Source organism: Hyphopichia burtonii (genome assembly GCF_001661395.1).
Source record: "Hyphopichia burtonii NRRL Y-1933 unplaced genomic scaffold HYPBUscaffold_2, whole genome shotgun sequence".
NCBI lineage: Eukaryota > Fungi > Ascomycota > Pichiomycetes > Serinales > Debaryomycetaceae > Hyphopichia > Hyphopichia burtonii.
Window position 1 is genome coordinate 1,938,449 of NW_017963729.1, and position 27,477 is coordinate 1,965,925.

The 27,477-nt window shown below is 34.2% G+C and overlaps 18 protein-coding genes across 18 annotated transcripts; 9 read left to right on the top strand and 9 right to left on the bottom strand.

Annotated features, from left to right (window-relative positions):
* Nucleotides 1–199: 199 nt before the first annotated feature.
* On the top strand, nucleotides 200–1,457 carry HYPBUDRAFT_156196 (uncharacterized protein; the record flags this gene model as incomplete). The annotated part of the gene is made up of 2 exons (XM_020222181.1): nucleotides 200–258; nucleotides 542–1,457. The coding sequence occupies 2 exons, from the start codon at nucleotides 200–202 to the stop codon at nucleotides 1,455–1,457; spliced, it is 975 nt and encodes a 324-aa protein (XP_020078286.1).
* A 1,238-nt stretch (nucleotides 1,458–2,695) lies between these two features.
* HYPBUDRAFT_105692 (6-phosphofructo-2-kinase) lies at nucleotides 2,696–3,610 on the top strand (the record flags this gene model as incomplete). The annotated part of the gene is made up of 1 exon (XM_020218432.1): nucleotides 2,696–3,610. One exon carries the CDS (start codon nucleotides 2,696–2,698, stop codon nucleotides 3,608–3,610), a length of 915 nt encoding a protein of 304 aa, XP_020078287.1.
* A 202-nt stretch (nucleotides 3,611–3,812) lies between these two features.
* HYPBUDRAFT_121599 (cleavage polyadenylation factor subunit) lies at nucleotides 3,813–5,523 on the bottom strand. Its single transcript, XM_020219265.1, has one exon. The coding sequence runs from the start codon at nucleotides 5,382–5,384 to the stop codon at nucleotides 3,828–3,830; it is 1,557 nt and encodes a 518-aa protein (XP_020078288.1). The 5' UTR covers nucleotides 5,385–5,523; the 3' UTR covers nucleotides 3,813–3,827.
* Nucleotides 5,524–5,789: 266 nt separating this feature from the next.
* On the top strand, nucleotides 5,790–6,422 carry HYPBUDRAFT_152354 (acireductone dioxygenase (Ni2+-requiring)). Its single transcript, XM_020220971.1, has one exon. It carries the CDS (start codon nucleotides 5,802–5,804, stop codon nucleotides 6,336–6,338), a length of 537 nt encoding a protein of 178 aa, XP_020078289.1. The 5' UTR covers nucleotides 5,790–5,801; the 3' UTR covers nucleotides 6,339–6,422.
* HYPBUDRAFT_152355 (tubulin-binding prefolding complex subunit) lies at nucleotides 6,423–6,892 on the bottom strand. The gene has a single exon (XM_020220972.1). The coding sequence runs from the start codon at nucleotides 6,849–6,851 to the stop codon at nucleotides 6,462–6,464; it is 390 nt and encodes a 129-aa protein (XP_020078290.1). The 5' UTR covers nucleotides 6,852–6,892; the 3' UTR covers nucleotides 6,423–6,461.
* Nucleotides 6,893–7,116: 224 nt separating this feature from the next.
* On the top strand, nucleotides 7,117–8,160 carry HYPBUDRAFT_147724 (uncharacterized protein; the record flags this gene model as incomplete). The annotated part of the gene is made up of 1 exon (XM_020220073.1): nucleotides 7,117–8,160. The coding sequence occupies one exon, from the start codon at nucleotides 7,117–7,119 to the stop codon at nucleotides 8,158–8,160; it is 1,044 nt and encodes a 347-aa protein (XP_020078291.1).
* A 30-nt stretch (nucleotides 8,161–8,190) lies between these two features.
* Nucleotides 8,191–9,735, bottom strand: WBP1 (dolichyl-diphosphooligosaccharide-protein glycotransferase). The gene has a single exon (XM_020222972.1). The coding sequence runs from the start codon at nucleotides 9,590–9,592 to the stop codon at nucleotides 8,234–8,236; it is 1,359 nt and encodes a 452-aa protein (XP_020078292.1). The 5' UTR covers nucleotides 9,593–9,735; the 3' UTR covers nucleotides 8,191–8,233.
* Nucleotides 9,736–9,800: 65 nt separating this feature from the next.
* On the top strand, nucleotides 9,801–10,106 carry HYPBUDRAFT_156202 (ubiquitin-related modifier; the record flags this gene model as incomplete). Its single annotated transcript, XM_020222182.1, has 1 exon — nucleotides 9,801–10,106. One exon carries the CDS (start codon nucleotides 9,801–9,803, stop codon nucleotides 10,104–10,106), a length of 306 nt encoding a protein of 101 aa, XP_020078293.1.
* Nucleotides 9,878–10,814, bottom strand: HYPBUDRAFT_152356 (uncharacterized protein). Its single transcript, XM_020220973.1, has one exon. It carries the CDS (start codon nucleotides 10,797–10,799, stop codon nucleotides 10,164–10,166), a length of 636 nt encoding a protein of 211 aa, XP_020078294.1. The 5' UTR covers nucleotides 10,800–10,814; the 3' UTR covers nucleotides 9,878–10,163.
* A 114-nt stretch (nucleotides 10,815–10,928) lies between these two features.
* On the bottom strand, nucleotides 10,929–11,501 carry HYPBUDRAFT_105838 (copper transporter family protein; the record flags this gene model as incomplete). The annotated part of the gene is made up of 1 exon (XM_020218443.1): nucleotides 10,929–11,501. One exon carries the CDS (start codon nucleotides 11,499–11,501, stop codon nucleotides 10,929–10,931), a length of 573 nt encoding a protein of 190 aa, XP_020078295.1.
* Nucleotides 11,502–12,867: 1,366 nt separating this feature from the next.
* On the top strand, nucleotides 12,868–14,051 carry HYPBUDRAFT_152358 (uncharacterized protein). Its single transcript, XM_020220974.1, has one exon. It carries the CDS (start codon nucleotides 12,891–12,893, stop codon nucleotides 14,022–14,024), a length of 1,134 nt encoding a protein of 377 aa, XP_020078296.1. The 5' UTR covers nucleotides 12,868–12,890; the 3' UTR covers nucleotides 14,025–14,051.
* Nucleotides 14,052–14,381: 330 nt separating this feature from the next.
* Nucleotides 14,382–17,480, top strand: HYPBUDRAFT_5269 (uncharacterized protein; the record flags this gene model as incomplete). Its single annotated transcript, XM_020223493.1, has 2 exons — nucleotides 14,382–15,200; nucleotides 15,870–17,480. The coding sequence occupies 2 exons, from the start codon at nucleotides 14,382–14,384 to the stop codon at nucleotides 17,478–17,480; spliced, it is 2,430 nt and encodes an 809-aa protein (XP_020078297.1).
* Nucleotides 17,481–17,915: 435 nt separating this feature from the next.
* On the top strand, nucleotides 17,916–18,923 carry YDC1 (alkaline dihydroceramidase). The gene has a single exon (XM_020220975.1). It carries the CDS (start codon nucleotides 17,991–17,993, stop codon nucleotides 18,891–18,893), a length of 903 nt encoding a protein of 300 aa, XP_020078298.1. The 5' UTR covers nucleotides 17,916–17,990; the 3' UTR covers nucleotides 18,894–18,923.
* Nucleotides 18,924–19,044: 121 nt separating this feature from the next.
* Nucleotides 19,045–22,123, bottom strand: MSH2 (mismatch repair ATPase; the record flags this gene model as incomplete). The annotated part of the gene is made up of 1 exon (XM_020222720.1): nucleotides 19,045–22,123. The coding sequence occupies exon 1, from the start codon at nucleotides 22,096–22,098 to the stop codon at nucleotides 19,045–19,047; it is 3,054 nt and encodes a 1,017-aa protein (XP_020078299.1). The 5' UTR covers nucleotides 22,099–22,123.
* Nucleotides 22,124–22,352: 229 nt separating this feature from the next.
* Nucleotides 22,353–22,730, bottom strand: HYPBUDRAFT_147734 (DUF3759 domain-containing protein; the record flags this gene model as incomplete). Its single annotated transcript, XM_020220074.1, has 1 exon — nucleotides 22,353–22,730. One exon carries the CDS (start codon nucleotides 22,728–22,730, stop codon nucleotides 22,353–22,355), a length of 378 nt encoding a protein of 125 aa, XP_020078300.1.
* Nucleotides 22,731–23,751: 1,021 nt separating this feature from the next.
* Nucleotides 23,752–24,839, top strand: ADE1 (phosphoribosylaminoimidazolesuccinocarboxamide synthase). Its single transcript, XM_020222973.1, has one exon. It carries the CDS (start codon nucleotides 23,862–23,864, stop codon nucleotides 24,792–24,794), a length of 933 nt encoding a protein of 310 aa, XP_020078301.1. The 5' UTR covers nucleotides 23,752–23,861; the 3' UTR covers nucleotides 24,795–24,839.
* Nucleotides 24,840–24,885: 46 nt separating this feature from the next.
* On the bottom strand, nucleotides 24,886–25,371 carry HYPBUDRAFT_10616 (uncharacterized protein; the record flags this gene model as incomplete). The annotated part of the gene is made up of 1 exon (XM_020218464.1): nucleotides 24,886–25,371. One exon carries the CDS (start codon nucleotides 25,369–25,371, stop codon nucleotides 24,886–24,888), a length of 486 nt encoding a protein of 161 aa, XP_020078302.1.
* Nucleotides 25,372–25,772: 401 nt separating this feature from the next.
* KIN3 (serine/threonine protein kinase) lies at nucleotides 25,773–27,392 on the bottom strand (the record flags this gene model as incomplete). The annotated part of the gene is made up of 1 exon (XM_020223494.1): nucleotides 25,773–27,392. The coding sequence occupies one exon, from the start codon at nucleotides 27,390–27,392 to the stop codon at nucleotides 25,773–25,775; it is 1,620 nt and encodes a 539-aa protein (XP_020078303.1).
* Nucleotides 27,393–27,477: the final 85 nt, after the last annotated feature.

Genomic DNA, 27,477 nt, shown 5'->3' on the forward strand with positions numbered 1-27,477 from the left:
CAGAGTGGAAGGGGACCAAGAAAATATAAGGCTTATGAAGTTTGACTTGTCAAGAGTACGAGGTCTTACAATGAAGTCTTTGAATGGTTCTTAAAATAGAGTAAGACATGGCAAGGAGGATGAGTGTGGAGAAATCAAGAATAGGCGATAACCTAGGAACTTGGGGAACGGATAACAGGGAAATATTGAAATTTTTGAAATGGCTGCAATTGAATATGCATGTTGCTCGAACGCAAAAATATTTCCTGAAATAGAACAGTCAGACTAGCTAGTAAATTGGGTACATTTGAAATTCAAAGCATTCCATTGGCTATGCTGATTTGCAGCTTTCGAACCGTATAACGAAAAGTTGGTTAATAAGGAGGAGTAGAGTTTTCAACTTCTGAGCCATATGAATAAGAGGAGAAATTGAAGAAAGGAAAAAGTGTATAAATAGGTATTAAATTTTGATGATATTGAAAAACAATTTATTTTTAATTATCAAGAAAATGGTTAGTATTATTAGAATTCTTAGTTTAGCCGCTATAATTGGACCAATTAGTGCCCATAGACCCGGGAAATCAGTTCCGGTAGTTGATCCTCAAGTTTTTTATAAACATACTAAAAGATCATTAGAAGGGTGTCATGCAAAGTTGAAAGAGTCTGGTGCATTAGCTCGTCGCTCAGCTAAAAGTGAACAGTTCAAGAAAAGACATTATGAAGAGAAATTGAAGGAAAGATCGATTGATTATGCTAATCAGGAAACATTGGTAAATTTGAAAAGTAAAAGGGATAACGGGACCACTATTATCGATGCTGAAAATTTCTGTATTTTAACTCCAGAAAATATTATTGGACCATATTATGTTGGTGGAGAATATATCAGGGATGATATTGTTGATGGACAAGAAGGGGTTGAATTATTATTGGATGTTCAAATCATTAATAGTAAGACCTGTGAGCCAATCGCCAACAATTATCTTGATGTTTGGCATTGTAATGCAACTGGGGTTTATTCCGGAGTGGAAGCTGAAGACACTATTGGGTTAAATTACTTAAGAGGAGTGTATCCAACTGATGAAGAAGGTATTGTTCAATTCAAGACCATTTTCCCTGGGTGGTATGAAGGAAGATCCACCCATATTCATATATTTTCTCATGTTAATGCAACTGTGCAGACTAATAATAATACATTGAACATCGGAGGCACCGATCATATTGGGCAAATTTATTTCGAAGATAGTTTAGTTGATGAAATCAGTGAATTGTATCCATATACAAAAGACACTAACCCTAGAACCACCAATGAGGAGGATATGTTTTTCCCTCAGCAAAACTCCAGTGGTTATGATGCCATCATTGAGATTGAGTACTTGGGCACTAATATTAGTGATGGATTAATTGGCTATATGAGTATTGCAGTTGATTTGACTGCCAATCACGACGATGCAATCCTGGTTGCTAATTACTTGGACTAAATCAATATATGTTTGCCAAAAACCACTTCAATATAAATCAATTTATGTTTGCCAGAGACTAGTTCAATATATGTTTTGCTTATTTAGACCTGTAGCTACAAGTGTAATACCGCTACCCAATACAAAGCACCATGTGAAACTAACAAGGGTGATTGATTACTAGTATACAATGGCAGGTTGCAAATTTTGTAAAATCGAGTAAGAAAAGCTGCGAAAACTGGTTTCTTCAACAACCACACTCATGGTCACAGGATACCCTGAGATACCTTCGCTTGTGAAATGATACTGCTAAAGTCAACAACTGCTTAGTCAAATTAACCTTGGTTTCAATTACTTGTACCCTTACATCTCTGACTCATATGAAATCAGTGTTGGACTAACGGAAGCAAGACGATTCACTGGTCCAACGGAAGCAGATGTACGGGTCATTACTCCATATACACACAAAAAAAAAAGGCAAAGAGCCGATCACCCGAGATGTACTGGCGTGCATGACTAAACCCAAACACCTCGGAGCCAGTAGTCCGCCGGAACAATGCCCAATTTGCGGTTGTCCGATTGGATTTCTTTTTTCTTACAACATCACTTTATCTTTCGGTAGCAGCACACCACGCATGCCATCACGATATGTCCAAGAGACCGGTTCCAGAAAGGTTAGCCAATTTAGTCTTTCGTGATTCTGTAGCATCTTGTTATTGTATATCATGAGGTTATTGTAAGACGAGAACGCCTGGATTGTCCATCCTGAAAAGTAGTGAAACTGATGGCCTTAGTGCTCCGTAGCTCCACTTCTTCCCCTCTTGAGCTGCTCTTTGGGTTTTTTTCTGTTGTTTTTTGAGTTCCTTTTGTTTTTTTAAAGTTCCTTTTTCCCTTTGTAAATTTATCCGTGTTTTTTTTTTTTTTTTTTTTTTTTGCATAGAATTTTTTTTTTTCTGATTTTTCCTTTTTTTGAGTCACTTTTGCAATTTGCCTTAATGGGCACATAAACTTCATCTATCTAAATATATATATATGTCCAGATCATGTAGCTGTGATTGTAGGGATCTTTACTGCTATATACTATGTTTTCTAGATAACTGATTATGACTGCTTACTTTGATTTTTATGATGACGAAATAATAACTACCAATACTATGACTACTAATACTGATACTACTAATACTGATACTACTACTAATACTGATACTACTACTAATACTGATACTACTACTAATACTGATACTACTACTAATACTAAGATGAAGACGGTCAATTCGTCTACTTCGATATCTTCCCTTTTTGATAGACCCAATATCACGGTTAATACTAATACTAGTAATACCACTACATTAACTACGCCAATAATATCAGCGGTTTCTCTTAATCAGCATTTTCAACCAGATGATTTATACCGGGTTAATGAATTAATAAATCATAAGTTGAATAATAAAACGATTGTTTTATTAGTTGGGTTACCGGCATGTGGTAAATCAACTATATCAAAACAGTTGGCCAATTACTTACAATCAAATAATTACAACTCAAAAATTTATAACGCTGGTAATATCCGTCGTAATCAAAAGCATAATAATTTTACTAATTCTGATTTTTTCAATCCAAATAATGAAGAAGCTAAAAATGAACGAGAAAATTTTGCTACTATAACAATGAATAATTTGTTAAATGATTTACAAGAGAATAAAATTAATGTTGGATTTTTAGATGCAACCAATACTACTATTGAAAGAAGATCAAGAATGATTAATCTTATTAAAGAATCAGGTATTTCGGCTAATATCATCGTTTTCGATATTCAATGTAATGATGATCGTTTAATTAATTTTAATATTAGCGGTAAAGCTTTCAATCCTGATTACGTGGGTAAAGATTATTCTTCTTCTATAAATGATTTTAAACAACGTACTAAACATTATTTTAAGGTTTATGAACCAATTTCTTCAAGTGAATTATCTAAATATTCTCTGATTTGTTGTTACTTTAAATTGGTTAATGGTGGTAAATCGCATCAAATTGTTTATCCAAATACAAAAGGTTTGGAAATCAATCATTTTTCAAATGATATAACTACATTAATTGGTTCTTTTGTTTCAAATTATTCTTTACTTCATGGTGATCGTTATTTTGAAGCGGTCAACGCTTTTTACGAAAAATAATTTTACTTCTTTGTATTCTTTCTACTTTTCTTCTTTGGTTATAGGTTATCGGCTTGGGTTATTCAATTTTATAGATTAAAATTTTACTAGATTAAAAACTTTATCTGATGTAATTTTTGTAGCTTTAAATTTTTGCGATCAATTGTTTGTCATCATCTGACGTCATTACACTAAAAGTACTATGATTTCATTAACTATCGTACAATAACTCTATACATTACATAAACCCACCTAAACCAGGGATTCCTGAATACTTTGGTGCTTCACTGGTTGGTTTCATTTCAACATCTTCATTAATATTGTTTAATCCTGGTAAATTCATTGGTTTATTATTAGTTGATGTTGGTGCTGATGTAGTTTCTTGACCGGTATTTATGCTACCACCACCCGGATGATTGAAAATTGCATTAATATTATTATTAACTCCAAAATACCAAGCTCCAACTTTTTCATTAGTATATAATGGATCATTTAATGCCATTGGATCTTGTGGTCTTGCACGAGACCAAAATCTTGCTGATCTATCAGCACCGGCGGAACATAAAAGATGACCTAATGGATGGTATTCTAATGCATGAATAGCCTTTTCATGGGCATACGGTATTTTATGAACTTGTTCAAAATTCCCATTGAGAGTTGTTGATGAATTATTGGTTGATTGATTTGATTTTAAATTAATTCCATCACTAATATGATTATCCAATAAATAATGATGCATTGATCCATCAAAAGCTGCAGTGGTTAATAATGAGCTATGATGCGGATGCCATGCAACACATGATAGATCAGTTTCATGATCTCTTATAACACATAAATCTTTCATTGTTCTTAAATCAAATATTCTACATGATCGATCTCTTGACACTGATGCTAATAATCTTTTAGTACCAGTTGGTTGAAACCTGGTCTTTGTAATTGTATGCTTGAATCCATGTATTGTAGAAATACATTCAGATACTCTTGGGTCCCATAATTTAATTAAATTATCTTTTGAACCCGACACAATTAATCCTAAATTTTCATGCCAATCAGCCAGTTTAACATCCCAATGATGCCCAACTAAACTTCTTTCTTCTTGTCCATTATTAAAATTCCATATTTTCAAGGATGAATCATCCGAACAAGTTAAAAATTTAGAATCATTTGGTGAAAATGCAATATCTCTTATTCCATCAGTGTGTCCTTGTATTATATTAACATTATTGAAATTTGGTTGCCAATATTTTATCAACCCTGTTTGATCTCCACTTAATAACCAATCATCATTGTGACTATATTTCAATGATAAAACTGCCAGATCGTGTGCTTGCATAATAGTTTCGAAATTAAAAGTCATACCATTCCAAATAGTGAATTCTCCACTATGGGATGCTACCAACAATCTTCTACCTTCAGGGGTCCATTTAACAGTGTTGATTGAATGTTTGGCTTTATTCGATGATAAATGAACAAATTTGGCCTGTATATCCATAATGGCCATATTATTCTTATTTTGATTACTAGTGTTTGCGTATGCTGGTGACGGTAATAAATCAATTAAATATGATGACTCAGGTCTTATTTCCCCAATCTGCTGAGCTGGCTTACCCAAAGCCCTATTCACATACCATCTTCCCATGTTATTACCATGATCAACGGTTCTTCTATATGCTGCCTTTTTATCTTGTGACGCTAATTGATGTTCTAAACTATTATTGAAGCTAGATGTACCCCCATTATATCGGCCCCCTTGTCCATTCTGGCCCTGTCTATTAGATCCTCCGTTGTTATACATTCTCTCTTTGGAATTTTCCCAATGTCAGCTACTAAAGTCAATAAACTAAAAAAAATCAAATATCATCGAAATAAAAATGTCGCGATGTACTCTCGTTGAATGTCGCGTATCCAAAAGCATACAAGCAAATGTCGTGATAAAGCATGCATCCGTACACCAAGACTAATTGGCTTTTGGAAGACAGCGGCTGACCTAATGCCCATTTATTTATCAACCAAATATATACTGTTATAGTCTGGTGATCCAGGTGATGTAGGCCTTGTTCATGAATTATTAGTGTGGCTTCAGTAATTGCAACAAAAAAATCTGTTTAGTGAGCAAACAAGAGTGTTCTCACTCACGATTTTCAAAAGATCATCCACGTTCTTCATTACAACTTATACTTATAGTAGAAGACTTATAATACAATAGGTGAAGATGGTTGAGGTTTACTTACATGATAATAAAGATACCCCAGAAAACTTCACTGATGCACACAATTCTGGAGAATCGGTTTCTTTGGAAGAATTATCCAAAATTGGAGTTATCTACCGTTATATTGATAGCGAAGACAAATTGAATGAATTAGCCAAGGAAAGAGATTATAAGAATAGAGATCAGGTGAGTCTTAACTTGGGATCATTTAATGATGATATTGAAGCTTTTAATAATAAAATGGCCCAATTTTATAAAGAACATTATCACGAAGATGAAGAAATTAGATATATTGTTAGTGGTGAAGGTTACTTTGATGTTAGAGACCAAGGAGATAAATGGATTAGAACTAAATTAGTTGCTAATGACTTACTTATTTTACCTGCTGGTATATATCACCGCTTTACTTTAACAAGTGCCAAAAGAGATGTAAAAGCAGTTAGATTATTTAAAGATGAACCAAAATGGGAAGCCATTAATAGAGATACTGGTAGATTAAGCAGTGCTCGCGAGAACTATGTCAAAACCGTTGCTGTATAATGTTCTCCCAACCTTATTTATTCTATTTATTTCTCTACATACAATTCTTGATTATTGTTATTGATTATATGACTTGATGAAATTTTTCTATGTTACAATGTAAGGGTATATACAACTCATGACCTATTGCTGTCCTTTGATAACTTTAACGTTATTATTCTTCATCCATTTTTCCATTTCTTTTCTCGTATCAACTAAAGTTTGTTCTAATGTAGTTTTGGTTTTTTCTAATACTTTCATATCATCGTTCAATATTTTTATAACTTCATCAACCAGTTTATTCACAAGCACTCCCCCGATCATCTTGAAACATTTACGGCCTTCTCTCTTGTTTGGAGGGATACTGGTTAATGATTTTTCAACAATAATATGTTCTTGCAATTGTGATGTCAAATCTCCTAATTGACTTTGCATACCACTGACTTGTTCTTGGTATTTGTTATATTGCACTTGTAACAATTGGGCCTTTTGATCTTGAGCTTGCTGCTTTTGCGCATCTTCTGGACTCGACATCTTGTACACTGGATTCTCTTAATTGATATGTTATCCGGCAGATCAATCTTTAATGCTGTATACTTTTTCTCGTTGAATTTTTCAAAATTTTTTATTTTTTTCTCCTACACCTTTTTTTTTTGCATGCCCGCAAAAATGCTTCATAGTTTTGAGTTGCAAAATTTGTAATTTATTGATATTCTGCGTACCTAAAATATTTGCTTTAAAAGAATTAGGCCGCTTATGATGATGTGTTTCTCTGTTTCTTCAATATTAAGTTATTAGAATGAAGCTAATTATTGGATTTTTCTTTTTCCATTATGTGTTAGGTGGTTTGGTCCCCCAAGGTGTCGTTAACTATGAACATGGCTCTATTGATGTACTTACGTCTCCGGTGAATAATGCTTCTGATGTGAGTCCTATCATTGAAAGCAAAGGGCCTAGTATACCGTCATCAGATGAACACAATGGCCCTTTCCAAACAATATACGTTAGCGATTTGCAAGATGTTGAAGAAAATTATTCTAATCTCCTACATGAAAAGGAGAAGAACCTTGTGTTTGTTTTGAAAAACTCTAATACGTATTTGATAAGGGCCACATCTGATAGATCCAAGCAAGATACATTCGAGAATATCGATCAGGTTGGAACAAGCTCGAATGATGAATTGAATCTAGAGAATCAAGGATTCCCCTTTTTCAAAGACAAGAAGAAACCAAAAAAGGTTCCGTCTGAAAGGAAAGCATCCAAGCAAAATGACGATGTTGAGTATATTGAAGTTGGTTATGGGGATCAAACCCAAGCCAAGTATCCAGGGTTTGTTCCAGTGAGTTCCTGCCAATCTCAAGAATACGGCGATACTGGAGCGATTACTTTTGGTTGGACGGCAGGATTCAGTGTGACTAATTCTGCTTCGATAGGTACTTCGATTGCACTTGGGCTTTTTACAATTGGGTTAAATGCGGGCCTTGAACTAGAATCCACCCTTAGTGTTGGTGGCTCAACTACCTGTTCTATTCCCAAAGGTGTCATTGGTCAAGTCCTCATTAGACCCACATATGTGTCGGTTACTCCAAGAAGTAGAAGAGTTAAATTCAAAAGATCGGTGCAAAAATTTTTAACTGATGATGAATTCAAACAACATGATAAAATTCATGCATTATTACAAGGAAAATCATATCAAGTTGAATGCGCTACCAGTGACGTTGTGCCATTATTTTGTGAAGGGCATAAGCTAGGAGAGTTAGATTGGGATAACCCTTTAGGGGCTGACTATGATGAAAAAGTGAATAAAAAGGCAATTGTAATGAGCGAGTTAGACTTCCATTAGCGGGTCCTAACTTAGAATTTTACATGAACATATCTATGAATTATATATATTTCATCTAATAAACACTATTATATTAGACATTTTTCTTGACATTATCGGTATTACCAATGAATAAAAAGTTAAGTACAAAGAAGCCCCACAGCACAGCAACACATAAGGCACTGGTGAAATAGACCCAAGAGTTTGGAATATCCCATGATCTCTTATATTCATCGTTTGCCAAGTGTCTGACTGCAACGACTTTTTTATCTTCAATGTAAGATAAACCATGTCTTTTATAATCCAATTCAAAAGTGAACATACCGTGTTGGTCTGGGATGGTGAAGTTAACAAAGAAAGCAGTTGCGTCTAATTCACCGTCATTAGAAGCCACTGGTCCTAAAGGTTCTAAATTTAATCTTTGGTAAGGATCCAACATCTTGAAAGATAATTGAAGTCTATCTTCGTCGTCATTAATTTCAAAAGGAACCCATTTATTGTCTTTCAATTCAGAAATCCCCACAGTATAAATAACATTATCTTTAATACGGTATAAAGTTTCATTAATTTTTTCAGGAGATTCATTATTATAATGTTGAACAAATTGTAATTTCAAAAGATTTCTTTTTTGGAAAGTCCAATTAATCAAATCGGAATTAAGTAACGAATCGTCACCAATCCAAGATAATCTGGCGTTATTTAAAGCTTGGAAACCAGCAGCAACAAAACCTTGATCACCGAAAGTCCAAGTTTTATCTTGAGAAATTGGTTCTTCTAAATTATCAGTGGTAAAACTAGTTTTAGATCCTTTAACAATTGGGAATAAAAGTTCGTTATTAGAAAGTAAAGCAGTACTACCTTCATATAAAAAGGAATTATCTGGGAATTCAGCAAAAACTTTCTTATTGACAATGTTATCGTTATTCAATTTCACTTTCCCATCTTCGGTATTAAAGTGATCAACCAATTTAAAATGTTGGGGAGAAGGATAAATACCCAATTGATTAAGGAAACTTCTAATATCATTTGGTAAAGCTGCGTCAGATCCACCCACAACCAAAACATTACCCTTTTGGTTGATGAAGTCAATCAATTGATGTTGATTGAAATTGACTTTGTCGGTGATGGTTTTTTTAGAGCTTGGTAACAAAATTAAATGGTTATAAATTGGTTCATTGGCTATGAATAAGTTTAAACTTTCTTCACTATAGGTCTTGAACGTCAATTTAAAGTTTTCATAACCAGACAATTCGGAGAGGAACGAACTGATTTGTGGTGGTACACTCGAAGGGTCTGATAAATCGTATACTGATGGATCATGAACAATTAAAACGTTGTTTTCTTCAAAGGATGGTTCAGAACTAGCACCGACATTGACCAACAAACCAAGACAAAACACCAAAAAAAGGAAGCCCCACGATTGTGGTCTACTCCATTTACTCAATTGCATCATTTAATTATACACCGAAGGTCTTGAAGAGAATAGTTTGAAGTAGGTCCTTGAAAAAGTTCGCCCCAGTATTTTTGTTACGTGTTTGGATTTCCATCAAATTTCTCTCTCTCTTTTTTTTTTTCACTTTTCTGTGTGCAGTAACAACGGATTTGTATTGAAAAAAAAAATCAGTGAAGACTCCATCAATGATACCAATTAAACATCAAAAATGGCTATCAAGGTGAAGGTTGAGTTCTTAGGCGGGTTGGATGTTATATCCAGCGGTGTGAGAGAACACAAGCTCAGTGTTCCGTTGGAAGAAGGTGAGGCCACATTGAAAGATTTGGTTGACTATATCACCAACACCATCATCACCGATCCAAAAGACATTCCTGTTTTCATTGAAGATGACACCGTTCGCCCAGGGATATTGGTGCTTATCAATGATACCGATTGGGAATTAGAAGGTGGCGAGGACTATGTGATTGAAAGTGGGGACGTTTTCACCTTCACCAGTACTTTACATGGAGGTTAAGAAATTGTATATTAGACATGACATATATAGGTTAAATAAATAATACATGCTAGTGTACTATAACGGGATAATACGACATCCAAGGACTCCTCTACCATTCCAGTTATTGGTGGGGGTTAGCTCTAACGATTGTTGTTGTTCATTTCTTAATATTTCAACTTTTATCGGTTGATCTATTCTGTTTGATACCCTGCGGGAGATACTTGCCAACTTATCGTGGTTTCGAACGTGAATATCGTTATCGAAAAGGATTATCTTGTCACCTTCTTCCAATCCAGAGTTGAAAGCAGGGCTTTCAAATGCAACTTCTTTAACAAGTGCAAATGGAATTAAAGGGGGTGTTTCCGGAACACGGATCTCATTCTCTACTTGTGCTGTACTGGATCTGCCCAATTGTTCAACAAGCTTCTTTTCAAGAAGCTCAAGTACTTTCTTGTAGTCATTTCTTAATCTAATCACTTTCACTCGAATCAACCTTATACTGACCACGTCGATATCGTTTCTCGGGTACCCGTCACCACTCAACAAGGCAGTGTCCATATCTGCACCATACTTGTTTTTCAATATATCAAATAATATACCCAATTGTGACTCCATTTCACTTTTAACTGCCGACAATTGTGGGAAGCTAAGGGTTTCAAACTCGATATCGTAATTTTTGAATTGATTCTCATCGAGGTTAAGACTTTGCATAAGCCCTCGAAAGGAGTCGTTAATATCTCCTTCGTCAACTGTCATTTTCCGATACTATCTACAAATTAAACAGTATATATATGTATATATTCTTTTTTTTTTGCCTTTAAAGGCCCGGGGTGTTTGGGTCTATTTACAGCATTTACGATCCAGCTCTTCGCTATCAGCAGCAGAACCGGAATGGTTAAGAGGTTCATTATAAGTAAAGACAAGTTTACCAAAGAGAGCTCCCAATATACATGAGATGATGATATAGCCATTGTAGTACATGAAGAGCAACATGATGATGTAGCTTAACCCCCATTCAATAGTGAACAAGACGGAGCGTATAAAGTGCTCAGGAATCGAAGAAGTAACTTGGGAGGGTTCTGGAGTTTTCAAAAGCCATTTATGAGTGATGGCATATACCATTGGATGCTCAGTAGGGGCCATGGACATGGGAAGCGAATCACTGGATGATTCTAAAATGGTATCGTTAACCTGTTTGCGCCTAATGATTGCAAAATCATACTCACGACAAAATCTATGGAGCCATTGGGATGCAAAAACAAGGAAAAAAACACCAATACAGGATCCGGCAAACATGCCCCTTGATTTGACATGCCAGGATCTGGCAATGAAGCAAGTGTCAATTGTATACCAATTCCATAACATGGATATCTTGCAAGCAGGGGAAGCAGAAGCAGAATGGGAGCTGGACATGCCACCCATGGACATTTTTTCATAGGCCGGAGCCAAAATTTCTGAAGTCATATTACGGTGATGATGATATTAATTAAATTCAGTGAAAAAGTCGACTTTTTATAATCCCGGCATTTTGAAGTTCCAATTAAAAATGCCAATTAAAAGCTAATTAAAAGTTAATTAAATAAGTGCAATGGAACATTCAATGAGCATTTTTCGTTATCCAAAACTGTTACTGCGAAAAACCTCCAACGGCTGTTTGAATATGCCCACAAATTAAATCAGCCAATGGATTCATCTAGGTAGGAGAATGCTTGATTCGGGTAGGAATCTGTTAATATTTTGCGAGAGGTTATTGTTCATGTAATTCCACCTCAATAGCTAACCAAAAAAGTCAATTGACTACAAATAGAGACGAATACAAATAAATACAGAAATACAGATAAAATCAAGTACACATGTGATTGAAATGCAAATGATTTGAGTATAAATTAACAAATCAATATTAATATGTATATTAATATATATCAATTGGGTATAACATACCAATATATATCAATTGGGTATAACATACCAATATATATCAAATGAAGATAAAGTTACGAAGTTACAGATCAAGGTTCCGGACTACGTTAACCGTGTTTATCATAACCCTCTTTGTTGAAGTATCTGAAGATGCAGTATTGCCTGCCCATTCTCGTGCTGTTGCCATCTTTAAGGAGTCTTATCTATCCTTAAATGTATAAAACAATAGATAAAAACACCTGGTGTTCGGAGGTTTTCTTGCTAAATTCCTCAGACCGAAAATTTTCTGATGAGAGATAAGCGATATCAAGATGTATTTAAGTTTCTAACCCAGTCTGTTCCTAGTTCAAGTTACTGTTTCTTATAATAATGTATATATAGCCATATATAGAGGTTTTTTCTAAATAGCATTTCTAGAGAAAACACCACCCGAACGAAATCACAAATCCTTTAATCAATTAGACATCACCGACTCTAGTCGCTTTGCATGTCAAACCGTTTGAGCCAAAAACGATAAAGAATTAGAAAGAACTTGGGCAAATGACAAATTTTTGGACCAAAACGAAAAGTGTTGTTTGGGGAAAAACCCCAGAGAACCCCAAGGAGGCTAAGTTGTTGGTGAAAATCGATTGGTTAATTTTATCTTGTGCTTGTTTGATTTACTGGATAAACTACTTAGATCGAATGGCATTTGCTTCAGCTTACGTTTCTTCGATGTCTGATGACTTAAATATGAAAGGGAATGAATATAATATTATCAATACTTGTTTTACGGTTGGTTATACTGTATTTTTAATTCCTCATAATTTAATACTATTGAAAGTAAGACCCAAATACTGGTTGTCATTCTGTACTTTCTCTTGGGGGTTATTAACTTTCAGCATGTATAAAGTAACCAACTATAAACAAATTTGTATTATAAGGTTTTTCTTAGCTGGATTTGAATCATGCGTATTTTCAGGTATTCACTTAATTCTTCTGAGATGGTATAAAAAGGAAGAATTGGCTTTAAGAACAAGTTTCTTCGTAATCTCTGGACAGCTCGGTAACCTCTTCAGTTCAACTTTACAAAGCGCTATTTACACTAATATGGATAATTATCGTGGGCTTGCTGGTTGGAGATGGTTATTCATCATTGATTTTTTAATTACTTTATTTGTTGTTGCATATTTATTAATTTTTTTCATTGATTACCCTGAAATCTGTCATCCGTATCTTTTCACAAAGGAGGAACTTGAATTGGCCAAATCTAGGTTGCCTCAAAGCCCCGAAACAAAATTCGATTGGACTGTATTCAAAAGGGTTGTTGGTAGATGGCATTGGTGGTTATTTTCATTTCTTTGGGTTTTAGGTGGTGAAAATGAATCTTTTGCAACCAATTCCTTATTTTCTCTTTGGCTTCAATATTACAACTATACGATTCCGCAGAGAAACCATTATCCTATGGGGATTTATGGTATTGGGGCTTTTGTTAACGTGTTTTTTGCTTTTTATATTGACTATACCGGTGCAAAATATCATTGGAGAACTGGGATTGTTATTGCAATAGTAATGGTAATCGCATCTATTCTAATGTTGGCAAAACCTTATACTGCAAGCTATGTTTTCGCTGCGCAATATCTAGGTGGAGTGGCATACGGTGGCCAAACCGTGTTCTTCGCTTGGGCCAATAATGTGTGTTTTGATGATCTTGAAGAAAGGGCTGTTGTTCTAGCTTCGATGAACATGTTCAGTAATGCAGTTAACGCCTGGTGGCTGATTTTGTTTTATGCTGCTGACACTGTCCCTGAATTCAAAAAGGGAAATTATGCCATGTTAGCAACGGCTATTGCTAGTGGTTTTGTCTGTGGATTAATCAGGTACTTACAAGTACGGGATGAAAAACGAGCCCCTCTTGTCGACGCAGCCACCAATGAAGTAATGAAAGACCTGGACCTCGAGGAATCGATCGAGTCCGGCGAAAACCTAAAACACGAACCAAATATTGTTAGCGTGAGAACTCACTATAGCTCATAAATATATAATTAGGGTTTACAGAACCGTAGTGCCAAACTTAGTTTTTGCAGCCTTTACACTGTGGTGTATGGAGGTTACGTCTTACGTGATGTCACGTGCACAGATATGCAGCACTTTTATTATTAGCGAGTGAAGACTTTTAGCACCAATTCTAATATTTTTTTTTTGTTTTTTAGCATATCTAAAGATACCGATTTTTCAAAGATTACAAAGCATTCGAAAAGTTTGATGAGTTTGATGTTAATTTCTTTAGACTTTTCTTCTTATTCATTTTAATCACAACCCCCATTTTAATCACATCCCCCATTTTAATCACATCCCCCATTTTAATCACATCCCCCATAATAGAGATAGACCATGACTAGTGCAGCAAGCCCAATACAAATATCCAAGCAACAATTGGATCACATAAATGATAAATTGAAGTATTTATCACCAGAAGAGATCTTAAAATGGGCCTTTATTACTTTCCCCCATTTATACCAAACCACAGCTTTTGGTCTTACAGGATTGGTCACCATAGATATGATTTCCAAAATGTTTCCCGAATCTAGTGAACATCCTATTGATCTTATATTTATTGATACTTTGCATCATTTTCCTCAAACCTATGATTTAGTTCAAGCAGTTAAAGAAAAATATAATTCTAAAATTCATGAATTTAAACCTTTAAATGTGCAAGATGACATTGGATTTTCCAAAAAATATGGTGAACAATTATGGGAAACTGATGATTCATACTATGATTTCTTAGTTAAGGTCGAACCATCCCAAAGAGCCTATAAGCAACTAGGAGTGTTGGCAGTTTTAACCGGTAGAAGAAAATCACAAGGTGGTGCCCGTGGTTCCTTACCGGTTGTTGAAGTTGAAGAAACTAGTGGGACGATCAAAATCAATCCTTTGTGTAATTGGGATTTCAAACAAGTTAAAAATTACATTGATGAAAATAAAGTTCCCTATAATGCTTTATTGGACTTGGGTTACAAATCTATTGGTGATTGGCATTCCACTGTTCCTGTTGCTGAAGGTGAAGATGAGAGAAGCGGTAGATGGAAAGGTCAAGCTAAAACTGAATGTGGTATTCATGAAACCAGTAAGTTTGCTCATTACTTAAAACAACAAAATGAAGCTAACGACCATGTATCAATTGCAACAGAAACAAAAGTCGAAGCTAAAGTTTCTGTTTAATTCATATCAACTTGTTTTGCTACAGTGACGTTTCATATAACTGAAATGCCCTCGCCTCCATTTATTTAATTCTATTTATTCTAAATATTTCCTTTTCCTTATTTATTCTAAATATTTCCTTTTCCTTATTTATTCCGTTTAATCTGAATACATTATTCGTTTATGTTTGTCTATTCAAATTGTAGGTTAGTCTGGAGCGGAAACTCTTATGTAGTTCAACTTTTCAGTTCCGTATTCCTTAGATTGGTGTATTCCGTTGCCTCAATATTTACACAAGTTCCGTTCTTCCTCTCTAAACATCCTGTTCTTCCTCCAACTCAGTTGTTGATCCCTTGAACAAGCAGTAACAATTTACTTGTGAAGTGCGGAATTTTAGACAGGTTCCTATGTTTAGTGCGGAATTTTTTTTTTTTTTGATCCAGAACTCTGAAACTATTTCATATATATATAGATACATATATATATGAGTCGTTATTCCTCGATGCTGTCTTGCTTGTGCTTAAGAATATATAAAGTGTGGATATGCTTTTTGATTTTTTCAAAAACTGGTTTTACTTAATCGAATCTAATCGGGGTTACTGCACAAGCGTATTTATTACGTTAGTACTTGTTTACAAGCTTTTCTTGTATCCCTTGTTTATCTCACCATTAAGAAAGGTCCCCGGGCCTTATATCCATAGAATAACTTCATTTCCTGCTTTAAACGGTCAAAGAACTTTAAAGTGGAACGAAAAAGTTCGAAACTTACATGACAAGTATGGACCTATAGTAATTTTATCACCTTCTGAAGTCAGTGTAAGTGGTGATCATCAGTTTATAAACGATATTTATGTGAAGAATTTCCCTAAATCAACTTTTTATGCAAATTTCACAAATCACGGTGGTAAGGATAATATGTTTGCCTCTTTAGAAAATGATCGCCATTTGAAATATAAGAAACTTGTCCTGTCGCTTTATAGTAAATCATCAATTTTTTCAAACAAAAATCCTACTAGGGATACTATAGTTGAAAAAGTCGGCTACTTAAGAGATAACGTTTACGAATCATCAGTCACTGGAAAGAGACCAGATTACATCAATGCCAAATCAGAATTTAATCAGCATGGTAAAGGACATACTGATAATGGAAAATGGTTTAATAAAAGTGGTAGGATAGCAAACTTAGGTATTGATGTATATCCATTATTTGGATCTTTAGCAATGGATGTGGTATCTAGTTTCGAATTAGGTCCAGAAAATGGTACAGATTTACTATTATTTCCAGAAAAGAGAGATATTATTATAAGTCATCGCTTACAAGCAAGTATGTCATTCTGGACAACATTAATGCCTAGATTTTGGGTATGGGCCGCCACTCCAGCCATACTTAAAGCTTCGGAGACAATTGAAAAATGGCATTTGAAACTTTATCAAAGGGCAGAAGAAAATGTACCAAAGTTCGAAGCAGGGAGAAATTTAACAACTCTTGAGACATTTAAGAAGAATGGATTGAAAGGTGAATACGCTTATTCATTTTTAACGGATAATATTTTTGCCGGGCATGAAACTACCGCAATTCAATTAACTTATATGACCTATGAATTATCAAGACCGAAACACCATTATCTTCAAAAACTTTTACAAGAAGAGTTATTCAGAACATTTGGTAAGCCAAGGGATAAAAATGATTTAATTAAAGATTTGGAAATAGTCGATAAACTACCAATTTTAGAAGCTATATTCCAGGAAAACTCTAGGGTACATCCCTCAATTCCAGGAGCTGAACCAAGAGTAACTAATCGTCCATATGCGGTTACATTAAAATCTGGTGGGAAAGTAGTATTGCCTCCAGGCATTATCATATCAACCCTGCCTTACTTAATGCATAGAGTTGAGTCAGTGTTCCCCGAAAGTGAAACCTTCAAGCCTGAAAGATGGTTGCCTTATGAATACGAGAACGACGCTGATTATGAAAAGAGAATCTCATATCAGCAAAAATATATGATGCCATTTGGTAAAGGTGTTCGCATGTGCTTGGGGATGCAATTAGCATTAATTGAAATGAAATTAGCAGTTGCCAATCTTTACTGGCACTTCAATTCAAAAATCGACCAAGATTGGTGCAAACTCACTCAATACGACGATTCGTCTAAAATTGCTAACCCAATCAAAATGGGAGATAGTGCAATTGGTGCCAATGAGTCCGACGAAGAAAAAATGGCCATGGTTGATACTTATACTACCAGACCGTATAACGACGAGTGCTGGTTACAATGGTACGAAAACTAAATAACTCTACATATTTCAAATTCTCGAAGTGCTCTAAATATTGTAAAGACTCTTGTGAATATAAGATACCCTAATATACATAAGATATAAGTTAATATAAAAAGGCTTTGGCCATTGAACCCTGAAGTTAAATGCTCCAAAAAATCTGATAAAACGGATAAAATTTATAAAAAGAAAAGGACGAGTAGCCCGTGCTCTCCGAAGATAATGTCTCCCCATACAAAACCAAAAAAAAAAAATATAATTGCCTAAATGCAACAATCAGTGAGCCCTTTTGCTGAAATGATGATTTAATTGATACTTCAAATTGGTTGGCTTCTTCTTATCATAGTTTGATCTCTTACTAAATAAAGATTTGTCTATAATTAAGTGTGACGCACTGTTCGGTGAGTACTCAATTATCTGTTCTTTTGCATTGCTTTTTATAAATTGATTCGGGAGCCATTGAATTTGAATAGTTGACCTTTATTCTTTTGATTTTCATAAGAGTTAGTTTATTTTATTTCAGTAATGCTTCCATTTGCAATTCCTTATCCTCCAGAACAAGAAAATGGATTCTGGGGGATTCCTACATCTACAATTGATTGGTGTGAAGAGAATTATGTTGTATCCGGTTATATAGCTGAAGCTTTAAATACCATTACTAATTCTATTTTCATTCTTTTGGCCCTGTTTGCAATTTATCATGCTTATCATAATCATTTGGAACCAAGGTTTATCTTTACTGCTTTGGGCTTTTTGTTGGTTGGTGTTGGCTCGTGGTTATTCCATATGACTTTAAAGTATCAATTTCAATTATTGGATGAACTTCCAATGATCTATGCCACTTGTATTCCGTTTTGGTCAGTGTTTAGTGAATTTAAAGATCGCAAAGGCTCATTGACTGTAGCCATTGGAATCTTTACTGCTGCGAATATTTTAACTGCAATTTACCTTTACTTTAAAGACCCAACCATTCATCAAGCAGCTTATGGTCTTCTTAATGCTGGTATCATTTTGAAATGTTATACTTTGGCTAATGACCATGTGAAGGATTCAAAGGCTAGGACTCAATTAAGTAAAACTATGGTCTTTGGGGTTTTGATTTTCATTTTGGGTTATTTCTTATGGAATCTTGATATCCACTTATGTTCCCATATAAGAAGTAAAAGAAGAGAATGGGGGATCCCTTATGGTTTTGTTTTAGAAGGTCATGGTTGGTGGCACATTTTTACCGGTACTGGTGTTTATTTCTATTTGGTTTATATTGAATACTTGAGATGCTTCTTGAGTGGTACCCAAGAGTTTTACACTTTCAAATGGGTTTGGGGTTTACCTGTGGTTTATTTGATTGATAAACCAGGGTTAGAAAGATATAGATCTGTTATTACCTTAAAAAATTTAGATGAAGAAGAATCTAAAAAGAACATTTAGCTTAGGGTTTATATACTTTTTGTTTTTGCCATAGTTACTCGATTTTTTGCCTTTCAAAATTTTTACTCTTTAGATTATATTTATTTATTATCAATTGACATAAGAAAATTATTTGTGAAGTTACTGTATATAGAGTAAGATTTTGATCATCTCAAAGCATTTGAAGTATTTCACTGATAAATTTATCGTTTTTAATTGTATCCGAATACTCATTTTTCACTAATTCATTCAAAATTTTTGCAGCCTCGTTTGAATCAACTTTACAATTCTTGGTATTTTCGTCGTAGCACTTCGATTTCCATTTTTTCAAAATATCTTTTAATTGATCAATCCCTTTATCAATTTCTTCGTTAGAACATTTGGTTCTTTTACTTTGGACATAAGGATCTTCTTCACTTTGACCCTCAGTATAATTTTGTAATTCAGAGGCTTTTCTCTTAGCCATATTAACGATTTTACTAGGGAACTTAACTAGCTCTGCAACATGGATACCAAAAGACTTATCAGAAATTCCCGGTTCTACTTTATACATCAAGGTTATGTCATCCAGTTTATTTATTTCTTCCTCTTTAATCTCCTCTTCATTTTTTTCAATATGAGCAACAACATGTAAGTTGTCAACCTTATTCCCATATTTTTCCGATAACTTTGTTAGTTCATGGAAATGGGTTGCAAAAAGTGCAAAACATTGTTTTTTATCTATTAAATGTTCCAGTATTGACCATGCAAGTCCGAATCCATCATAAGTGCTGGTCCCTCTACCTAATTCATCAATAATGATGAGTGAATTATGAGTTGCTGTAGCCAAAATTGAAGAAGTCTCCAACATTTCAATCATAAAAGTAGATAAACCTTTCAACTGAGAGTCACCTGCACCAACCCTCGATAAAATAGCATCGAAAATAGGTAACTCTGCTTGTTCTTCTTCATCAGAAACTGGAATAAAAGAACCAATTTGGTTCATTAAAGCTATTACCCCTGTTTGTCTGATGTAAGTTGACTTCCCTCCCATATTTGGACCTGTAATAATAGCAAATGATTTACCTTTATATTCATCCTTGTTAGACAAATAGACATCATTTGGAATGAAATTAACATCGTCTTGAACCTCCAATACTGGATGTCTGGAAGAGGCTAATTGAACTTTACGGTTTATAAAGGATTCATCATCTGGTGACTGACTTAATGGGTGAAGCTTAGCTTTTACAAATGGAATTGGGGCAAAAATTGCAACATTAGCAAAGCTTGATAAAACATCCATATGTGAAAGGGTTTGAGATAATTGAAGGAAAACTGATTGGTATGTCAAAGTAATAGACAAAATTTCTTTTATTAAATCCTTTTGTTTTGAGTTATAGTCATTAGATAAGTTTTGGTAATCATTAGATAAACCTCTTAAATCTTTAGTCGTGAAAAATACCCCAGCTTTGACTGTTTGTAATTCAATATAACGATTACCTGTGTTTCTCAAAACTGAAGAATCGTTTCTGGTAACTCTGAAGCACCATCCATGCTGTTGATGTTTCTCTAACTTGAGTTTCTTTTCTGTATCCATGCCTAAATCTTCCCCAACATTAACATGAGTATCTTTGATTTCTTCAAGAGTGGATTGCAACTGATTATTGATATCGATCAAAGACTCGTCAAACTCTGGTTTTATATTAAAATCTTTATTCAATAAGTCGTGGGCAGAAGCCGATTCTAAAGGAGTCAAATCAATAGTAGTTTCAACTAATTCTTGATATTTTACCAATGAATCATATGATTTTTTAATTGGACTTAACCAATATTTATCAATCAATTCAGCAACGTGAGTTTCTCTCAAGTCTTCGTTAGCCATTGTAAGCATATTGATTAAATCTGGTAAGATTAAGACCAATTGGTATAATCTTACAACATCCTCCAATTTTTTATTTTCATTTCCACTGACTCTTTTAACTCCATTGGCCATTTTTTTAAGAAGTCTTTTCACATCAGGTACTTTACTGAGCCAATCTTGGGATATGTATATTCTCAAATTTGTATCTTCGACTAATTGGCCAACTAAAGCATGTCTTTCTTCTATCAAAGACATGTTTGTAAGGGGTTGCTTCAACCATTGAGACAATAATCTTGAGCCATTTGCTGTTTTACACTTATTAAGTAATTCGTAGATGGACGATATGGAAGTTGAGGCTGCTAATTGGGGGGCTGCAGAAGATGCAGAAGAAACGGTGGAGCCAGGATTCGAAGCATTGGGGAAAATATTCAAAGCTCTCATAGTAGACGAATCTAATTTCATAAAAGCTGATAAGTTGTATTTTTCTATTGTAAAGGAGTTTTCATTGTTTAATATATCTAAATAGCTGATCAAAGCATTGCAGCAGGATAATGAAAGGGTAAAGTCTGTGGAGCTTATACCTTTGGAGGCTAAGATTAATTCAATGCTATTATTAAGATCGTCTTGTTTATCTGGACTATCAGAAACGACAATTTTTTCTAAATCTTGTTCAATTTCTTTATGAGTGAATAAAGAACTTTTCACTGAACCAATAACGATATTACCGATTTTATTCAAAACTTGGTATAATTTGATTACATCCCCATCCGATTCACCTGAAGGATCATAATTAGAAGGTAAAATTGCTTCTTTCACCCCTAATTGCAAACATAAACTTTCTAAATTGGAGAAAAGATCATTATCTTCAAATTCACTCAATTTTATTGTTTGATTCAGTAAGTCAATGAGACAGACACCAATTTTTTTAACATTGGCTGAAGTAATAAACTTGATACTGGCAATAACTGGAGATGAGCCATCTTTGAACATCGTTTCGAGGTTGGTACCATATTCATTGGATAAGCTTTCCAAGTTCCCTGGAGTAGCAACAGTTATCAAATCAAATGTTTTGTTATTATAAATTTCAACTTTTAGATTCTTATCTATAAGACAAAACTTTAACACATTATTAAGGAATACTTGAGGAGAAATAGTAACGTATTTGTTTTTTTGGGATTGGTTGTATTTAATAACCGACTGACTTCTATAGATGTTATCAGCAATCAAATCAGCATCTTCATCTAACACAGTGAAGTAGTCTTTATTATTATGGTCAATTATACGGATAGTTGATGAATCTTTTGGAGCAAGATTGGCATACTTTCGGTAGTACAGCCTCTCATCGACGTTGTCAGAGAACTTAAGATCGGGTCTGGTACTGGACATGATGACGTTGACCCTAAGATATTTGTTTAGTAAGAAAATATGGGATGAAAAGAGTTTTATGGAGTAGGTCAAAAAAGATAGCCAAATCAAAAAGACGCGTTCTTGTATTTTTTTTTCGTTTTTTTTTTTCTTCAGCGTGTATCAATTCGTACACCATTTGGTTAATCGATTGCAAAATTAATACAAACAAAAGTTCTACAAGTTTTTTATATTGAAATAATCATAAATTTAATCATCTAGATCAACGAAATTACTTAGTAGTTATATCTTTCATTGTTATAGTCAAATGGAGCTTCATGGTCTGGGTGCCATTCTTCTTTGTCCCCGTAGTGGCTGTCGTAACCTTGTTGAGCGTATTCTTTAGCTTGGTGTTTGGCTTTTTCTCTGTCAATGTAGTCTAAACCTTTAGTTTCGACCAATTTATCAACTTCAGCACCGGCAATACCAGCAAGAGCTTCTTTGGCGAAAGCATGAGAGACAGGTTTACCTTCTTCTCTTTGCTTTTTTTCATAAGATCTAGCAGCAGCGAAGGAAGCAGCACCGGCAATAACTTCGTGGGATAAGTGGCCCTCGTGTTCTTCTTGACCGTAGACTTGATTGTGAGATTCTTCGTGATCACCGAAACCGAACATATTGAATTAAAGAATAGATTGATAGATTATAAAAACAAATACCAAGATTAAATTTTCAGGTACATTCTTAACTATTTATATGCTTGAGCTTTCATTGATATGGTATGGAATTGTCAAACCAAAGAAACAAATAAAAAAAAAATTAAAAAGGGGTAGGAATGTATGACGTCTCCTCTGTTCGGTTCATTAGAATCATTGGGCCAAAGCCTTGAATCGTCAAGTGAGTTACAAGCCTTTGTGGTTCTAAGCTGTAAAATAATAAATCTCTAAACATACAAGACCAGATAACTAGTGCGGTAATTACACATGGGGCCTACGAGATAGAAATGAATGAAACGAATAGTTGACGATGGATCCAATATTCTTCGGTAGTTCTTTACGAAATCAAATTTCACAATTTGCTACGAGATCAAAAAATCATTTTTTTTTTTCAGTTTTTCAGATCAATAGTACCATTGAATGTTGAACTTACAACTAAGTGCCCCAGTGGGAGTGATTCCTCAGGCTAACAAGGTTTAAGCCGAGTTTGAAAACAAGAAATCAAGCTCTTTTGGTGAATTGGTCATTTAAATTACCTGCCATCTTTGTATGTTAATCTCCACTGAAACGAGCTTCAGCTGGGTTTTGTTGACAGACTTCTGTTTTCCTTTTCCGCTCCCTTGAACAATATGTGTCACGGTGAATGTGTTTTCGAATTAGAAATTCTACCTTGACAGCCACGTCCTTAGATTATTTTTAGCCATGAGAAATTTCTATCCTGCTTGTCCATTCACACGCTAAATTAAGCACTGCCCGAGGACCCACGTCTTTTAATAGTGCTGTAGCACTGCCTGAGATTCGGTGCCATATCCTTTCCCCTGAACATCTTGCCAACTCCATTTGGCCAGAGGCCAAAGTTTGACGAGGTTGCATTCCCAAAAAGAAGAAAGACACCCGCACATCACAAACCTCCGTACATATATATGGGTGTACGGGTGTTGATAAATTCGTGCCCCGACAAATCCCCCATTGAGAGCCGGAGTCAAAGCAGACAAAAGGAGAAGTCAGATATGAGACTCAAAATTTCAAGAAGAGCATTTTAATTGATCTTTCTTATTCTTCTCTTCTCTAGATCATATCAATTGTATCGCCATGTCTTTAGAATCATTACACACTACTGAGTTAGATAACATCTTGCCGCTTGTTGCCAGAGGTAAAGTGAGAGATATCTACGAAGTTGATGCTAATACTCTTCTTTTCGTTGCAACCGATAGAATATCTGCTTATGATGTTATTATGGAGAATGGTATTTCTTCCAAAGGTAAGATTTTGACTAAATTGTCTGAGTTTTGGTTTGACTTCTTATCTTCTGATATTCAAAATCATTTGATCTTACCAAATAATGATGATGAACACTTATTTGCAAAATTACCAGAAAAATTAAGTGAAGCTAAATACAAAAAACAGTTATCTGGTAGATCTTTATTGGTTAGAAAATTGAAGTTGATTCCGTTAGAGGTCATTGTTAGAGGTTACATCACTGGTTCTGCTTGGAAAGAATATAAAAACCATCAAACTGTCCATGGTTTATCCATTGAACAACAAGATTTACAAGAATCTCAAGAATTTACTAAACCTATATTTACTCCTTCTACCAAAGCCGAACAAGGTGAGCATGACGAAAATATCTCTCCAGAAAAAGCAGCTGAGATTGTTGGTAAGGAATTGTGTGATAAATTAGCAGAAAAAGCTGTTCAATTATATTCTAAAGCTAAAGAATATGCTAAGACTAAAGGTATTATTATAGCCGATACTAAATTTGAATTTGGTCTTGATGAAAATAATGACCTTGTTTTGGTTGATGAAGTTTTAACTCCGGACTCTTCCAGATTTTGGAATCTTGCCAATTACAAAATTGGTCAATCTCAAGATTCTTACGATAAACAATTCTTAAGAGATTGGTTAACTTCTAACGGCTTGAATGGTAAAGACGGCGTTTCTATGGATAAGGACATTATCGTTAGATCTAAAGAAAAGTATATCGAAGCTTATGAAGCTTTAACTGGTAACAAGTGGTCTGACTAATTGGAATAAGAAATTAACTAATTCATTCTGTATATTAATGATATCTGTTAGCTTTATATATTGACAGCTCAATAGAAATAGACGATTCAATTTAACCAAGGCTTGTACTGAATGGTTCAGAGTTTAAATCACAAATGTTTTTACCATCTAAACATGAAAATTTGAACCCTTTTACTGGGAAAATAACTGCAAACCGGCTTCCCTTTTCCTCATTTTCAACTGTAGCGATTATTATTTCGGCCTCGAAAATCAACTTCAGTATTTGATCGGGTTCCACGGTGCAAGTACTTTCTAAATCGTTGATCTCTCCGGGCATTAACAATTTCATTTTGGTTTCATGTTCAATCACTTTCTTTATTTCAAATAATTCTAATTGCTCTGCACATTCAAACTCGGTAATTTTTTTGAAATTTTTAAATGGTTTTAGGGAAATAACCTGTTTTCCACTATTAATGTTATAATAACATAAAGTTGACTCCTCGTGTGGTCCAATATTGTATGTAATCAACTTCAACGACAATGTTTTTCCCCTGTATTGTATCATAGTTGGGAACGGAATAGCTAAAGTTATAGGCATTAATATAGCATAGATAGCATAGATTAATATTTTCATTTGTTAAAGCAAAGTCTTTCACATTGATATGAGACCATTAAAATTTTGCAATCATATTTGCAAAAATCCTAAAAATGTTCGCAAAAAAACACAAATAAGTTTCGCTGCTACATTGAATCTAAAAAAATGCTAATTCATTATTAAACATATAGAACTTTTAATAAAAATATGTAGATGAAAATCGGCCGATGAAGAGGAATGAAAATTCCTCTGAAAATTATATTAATAAAACCAATCTTTGAATTGAATTGAAAACAATTTGACACCCAAATCACAAAAAAGAAAATAAAATTTAGCTCCAACTAGTTGGAATTTAAATAAAAGAATTAGAATATGAAGTAATACGTTAAGGACACATAAAATCTCTAATGCCTGTTACGAAGATACATTTCTTCGTAATCTGGAATATGCCTTTTTCCAGTCATACGATCTAATTCCATACGTTTTTTAGCGAGATTATAGTTATTGTTATGAACTCTTGTAGCCAAAACCGTATTTTTATTAAGGGGATTAGTACCACCAACAAAAAAATTATTTGGAGTTTCAAAATCAGGGTCATTTCTTGTTTTAAGAGGGATTCTTTTGGTTTGAGGTGATGTTTGAATTGCTTGTTGATATTGAGGACTTATCGGTGACAGTTGGGGTATTTGTAGAGGATCAGATGGTAATTTCCTTGGACCGCCGGGATGTGCCTTTTGAGATGCTGGTGAGGATGGATCAGAATGTTTTCTAATCAAACCATTATTATTCACAGGAGATTGCTTTGATATTAATTCTTTTAAACGAATTTGAACTTCATTATCCACCACATGTCTAAATTCCCTTTGATAACTTAATCTAAGTTCTTTTGCTTCTAAATCCATTTGCTTTTTAGTCAGATCAATCTGTTCAAATAATTCATCTTCTAATTGTTTCTTTTGTAAGTTAAATTTTTTCTGCATTGCTTTTAAGTTATCTTCAAGATCGCTACGTTGAGTTTCAACTTTTCTTTCCAAATTATTTAAAAATACTTCTTTTTTGTTTAATTCATCATTTTTAATTGAAAGTTGTTTTTGGTATTCATTTAAATTATTTGATTTTTCAATTAACTCAGATTCTTTTCTTAAGAATTTCACGGATAAATTTTCTAATAAATCAAAACAAGAAGGTCGTAAATTTGGATCAACAGTTATACAATCATGAATAATTGATCTTAAAGGAGCAGAATAAGTGTCAGGGATTTCTGGAATAACTCCCTTTTTAATTTTAGCTTGTAATTGTAAATGTGTTTTAGCTTGAAATGGTGGTTTCAAGGTGCACAATTCAAATAGAACACAACCAAGAGACCAAATATCACAAACTGGTGAATAAGGATTATCCATTAGAACTTCTGGAGACATATAATAAGGAGTACCCACGTAAGTTTTAGCAAAATCATTTTCATTCTTTAATAATTTAGCTAAACCAAAATCACCTAATTTGAAAATTGTTTCAGAACCAGAATTTATTAGGAAAATATTATCAGGTTTAATATCACGATGAATGACAACTTGTTTTTGATTAATTGGAGGTTCATTTACATCAACACCGAAAAGGTTAACTTTACCAGCATTGAAATTGTAATGACATTTATGTAATGCATACAACATGTGAAGCATGACTTGCCATATTAGACCTTCAGGAACTGAAGTTTGATCTTTTTTAAAGCTAGCAATTGATTGTGCCAAGTCACCTCCAGTACAATATTCCATATAGATATGGAGTGTTCTCTTTTCAGATAAATGATCAAAACAATGATATTCAACTATATTTGGATGTTTCAAATCTTTCAAAATCCTTAATTCGTCAATTAACTGAACTCTTTCATGGGAATTCATCGAGGTATATTCAATTTCCTTACGTACCAAGATTTTACCATCTGATTTTTGCCTAACTTTCCTAACAGTCCCAAAAGATCCTTTCCCAATGACTTCGAGAGCATCGTAGAGATGAGCTAATTGTGACATTTAAGTGTAGATGCTATTAATAAGGCAAACTAAAAGGACTAATAATGCAAGTTTGAAAAAGATTGGAAACGAAAATAAATAATAA

Coding starts and splice junctions, on each gene's coding strand:
- HYPBUDRAFT_121599 (XM_020219265.1), bottom strand. CDS start 5,384: ATGTATAACAACGGAGGATCTAATAGACAGGGCCAGAATGGACAAGGG.
- HYPBUDRAFT_152356 (XM_020220973.1), bottom strand. CDS start 10,799: ATGCAAAGTCTTAACCTCGATGAGAATCAATTCAAAAATTACGATATC.
- YDC1 (XM_020220975.1), top strand. CDS start 17,991: ATGCTTCCATTTGCAATTCCTTATCCTCCAGAACAAGAAAATGGATTC.
- HYPBUDRAFT_152354 (XM_020220971.1), top strand. CDS start 5,802: ATGGTTGAGGTTTACTTACATGATAATAAAGATACCCCAGAAAACTTC.
- HYPBUDRAFT_152358 (XM_020220974.1), top strand. CDS start 12,891: ATGTATAAAGTAACCAACTATAAACAAATTTGTATTATAAGGTTTTTC.
- HYPBUDRAFT_152355 (XM_020220972.1), bottom strand. CDS start 6,851: ATGTCGAGTCCAGAAGATGCGCAAAAGCAGCAAGCTCAAGATCAAAAG.
- WBP1 (XM_020222972.1), bottom strand. CDS start 9,592: ATGATGCAATTGAGTAAATGGAGTAGACCACAATCGTGGGGCTTCCTT.
- ADE1 (XM_020222973.1), top strand. CDS start 23,862: ATGTCTTTAGAATCATTACACACTACTGAGTTAGATAACATCTTGCCG.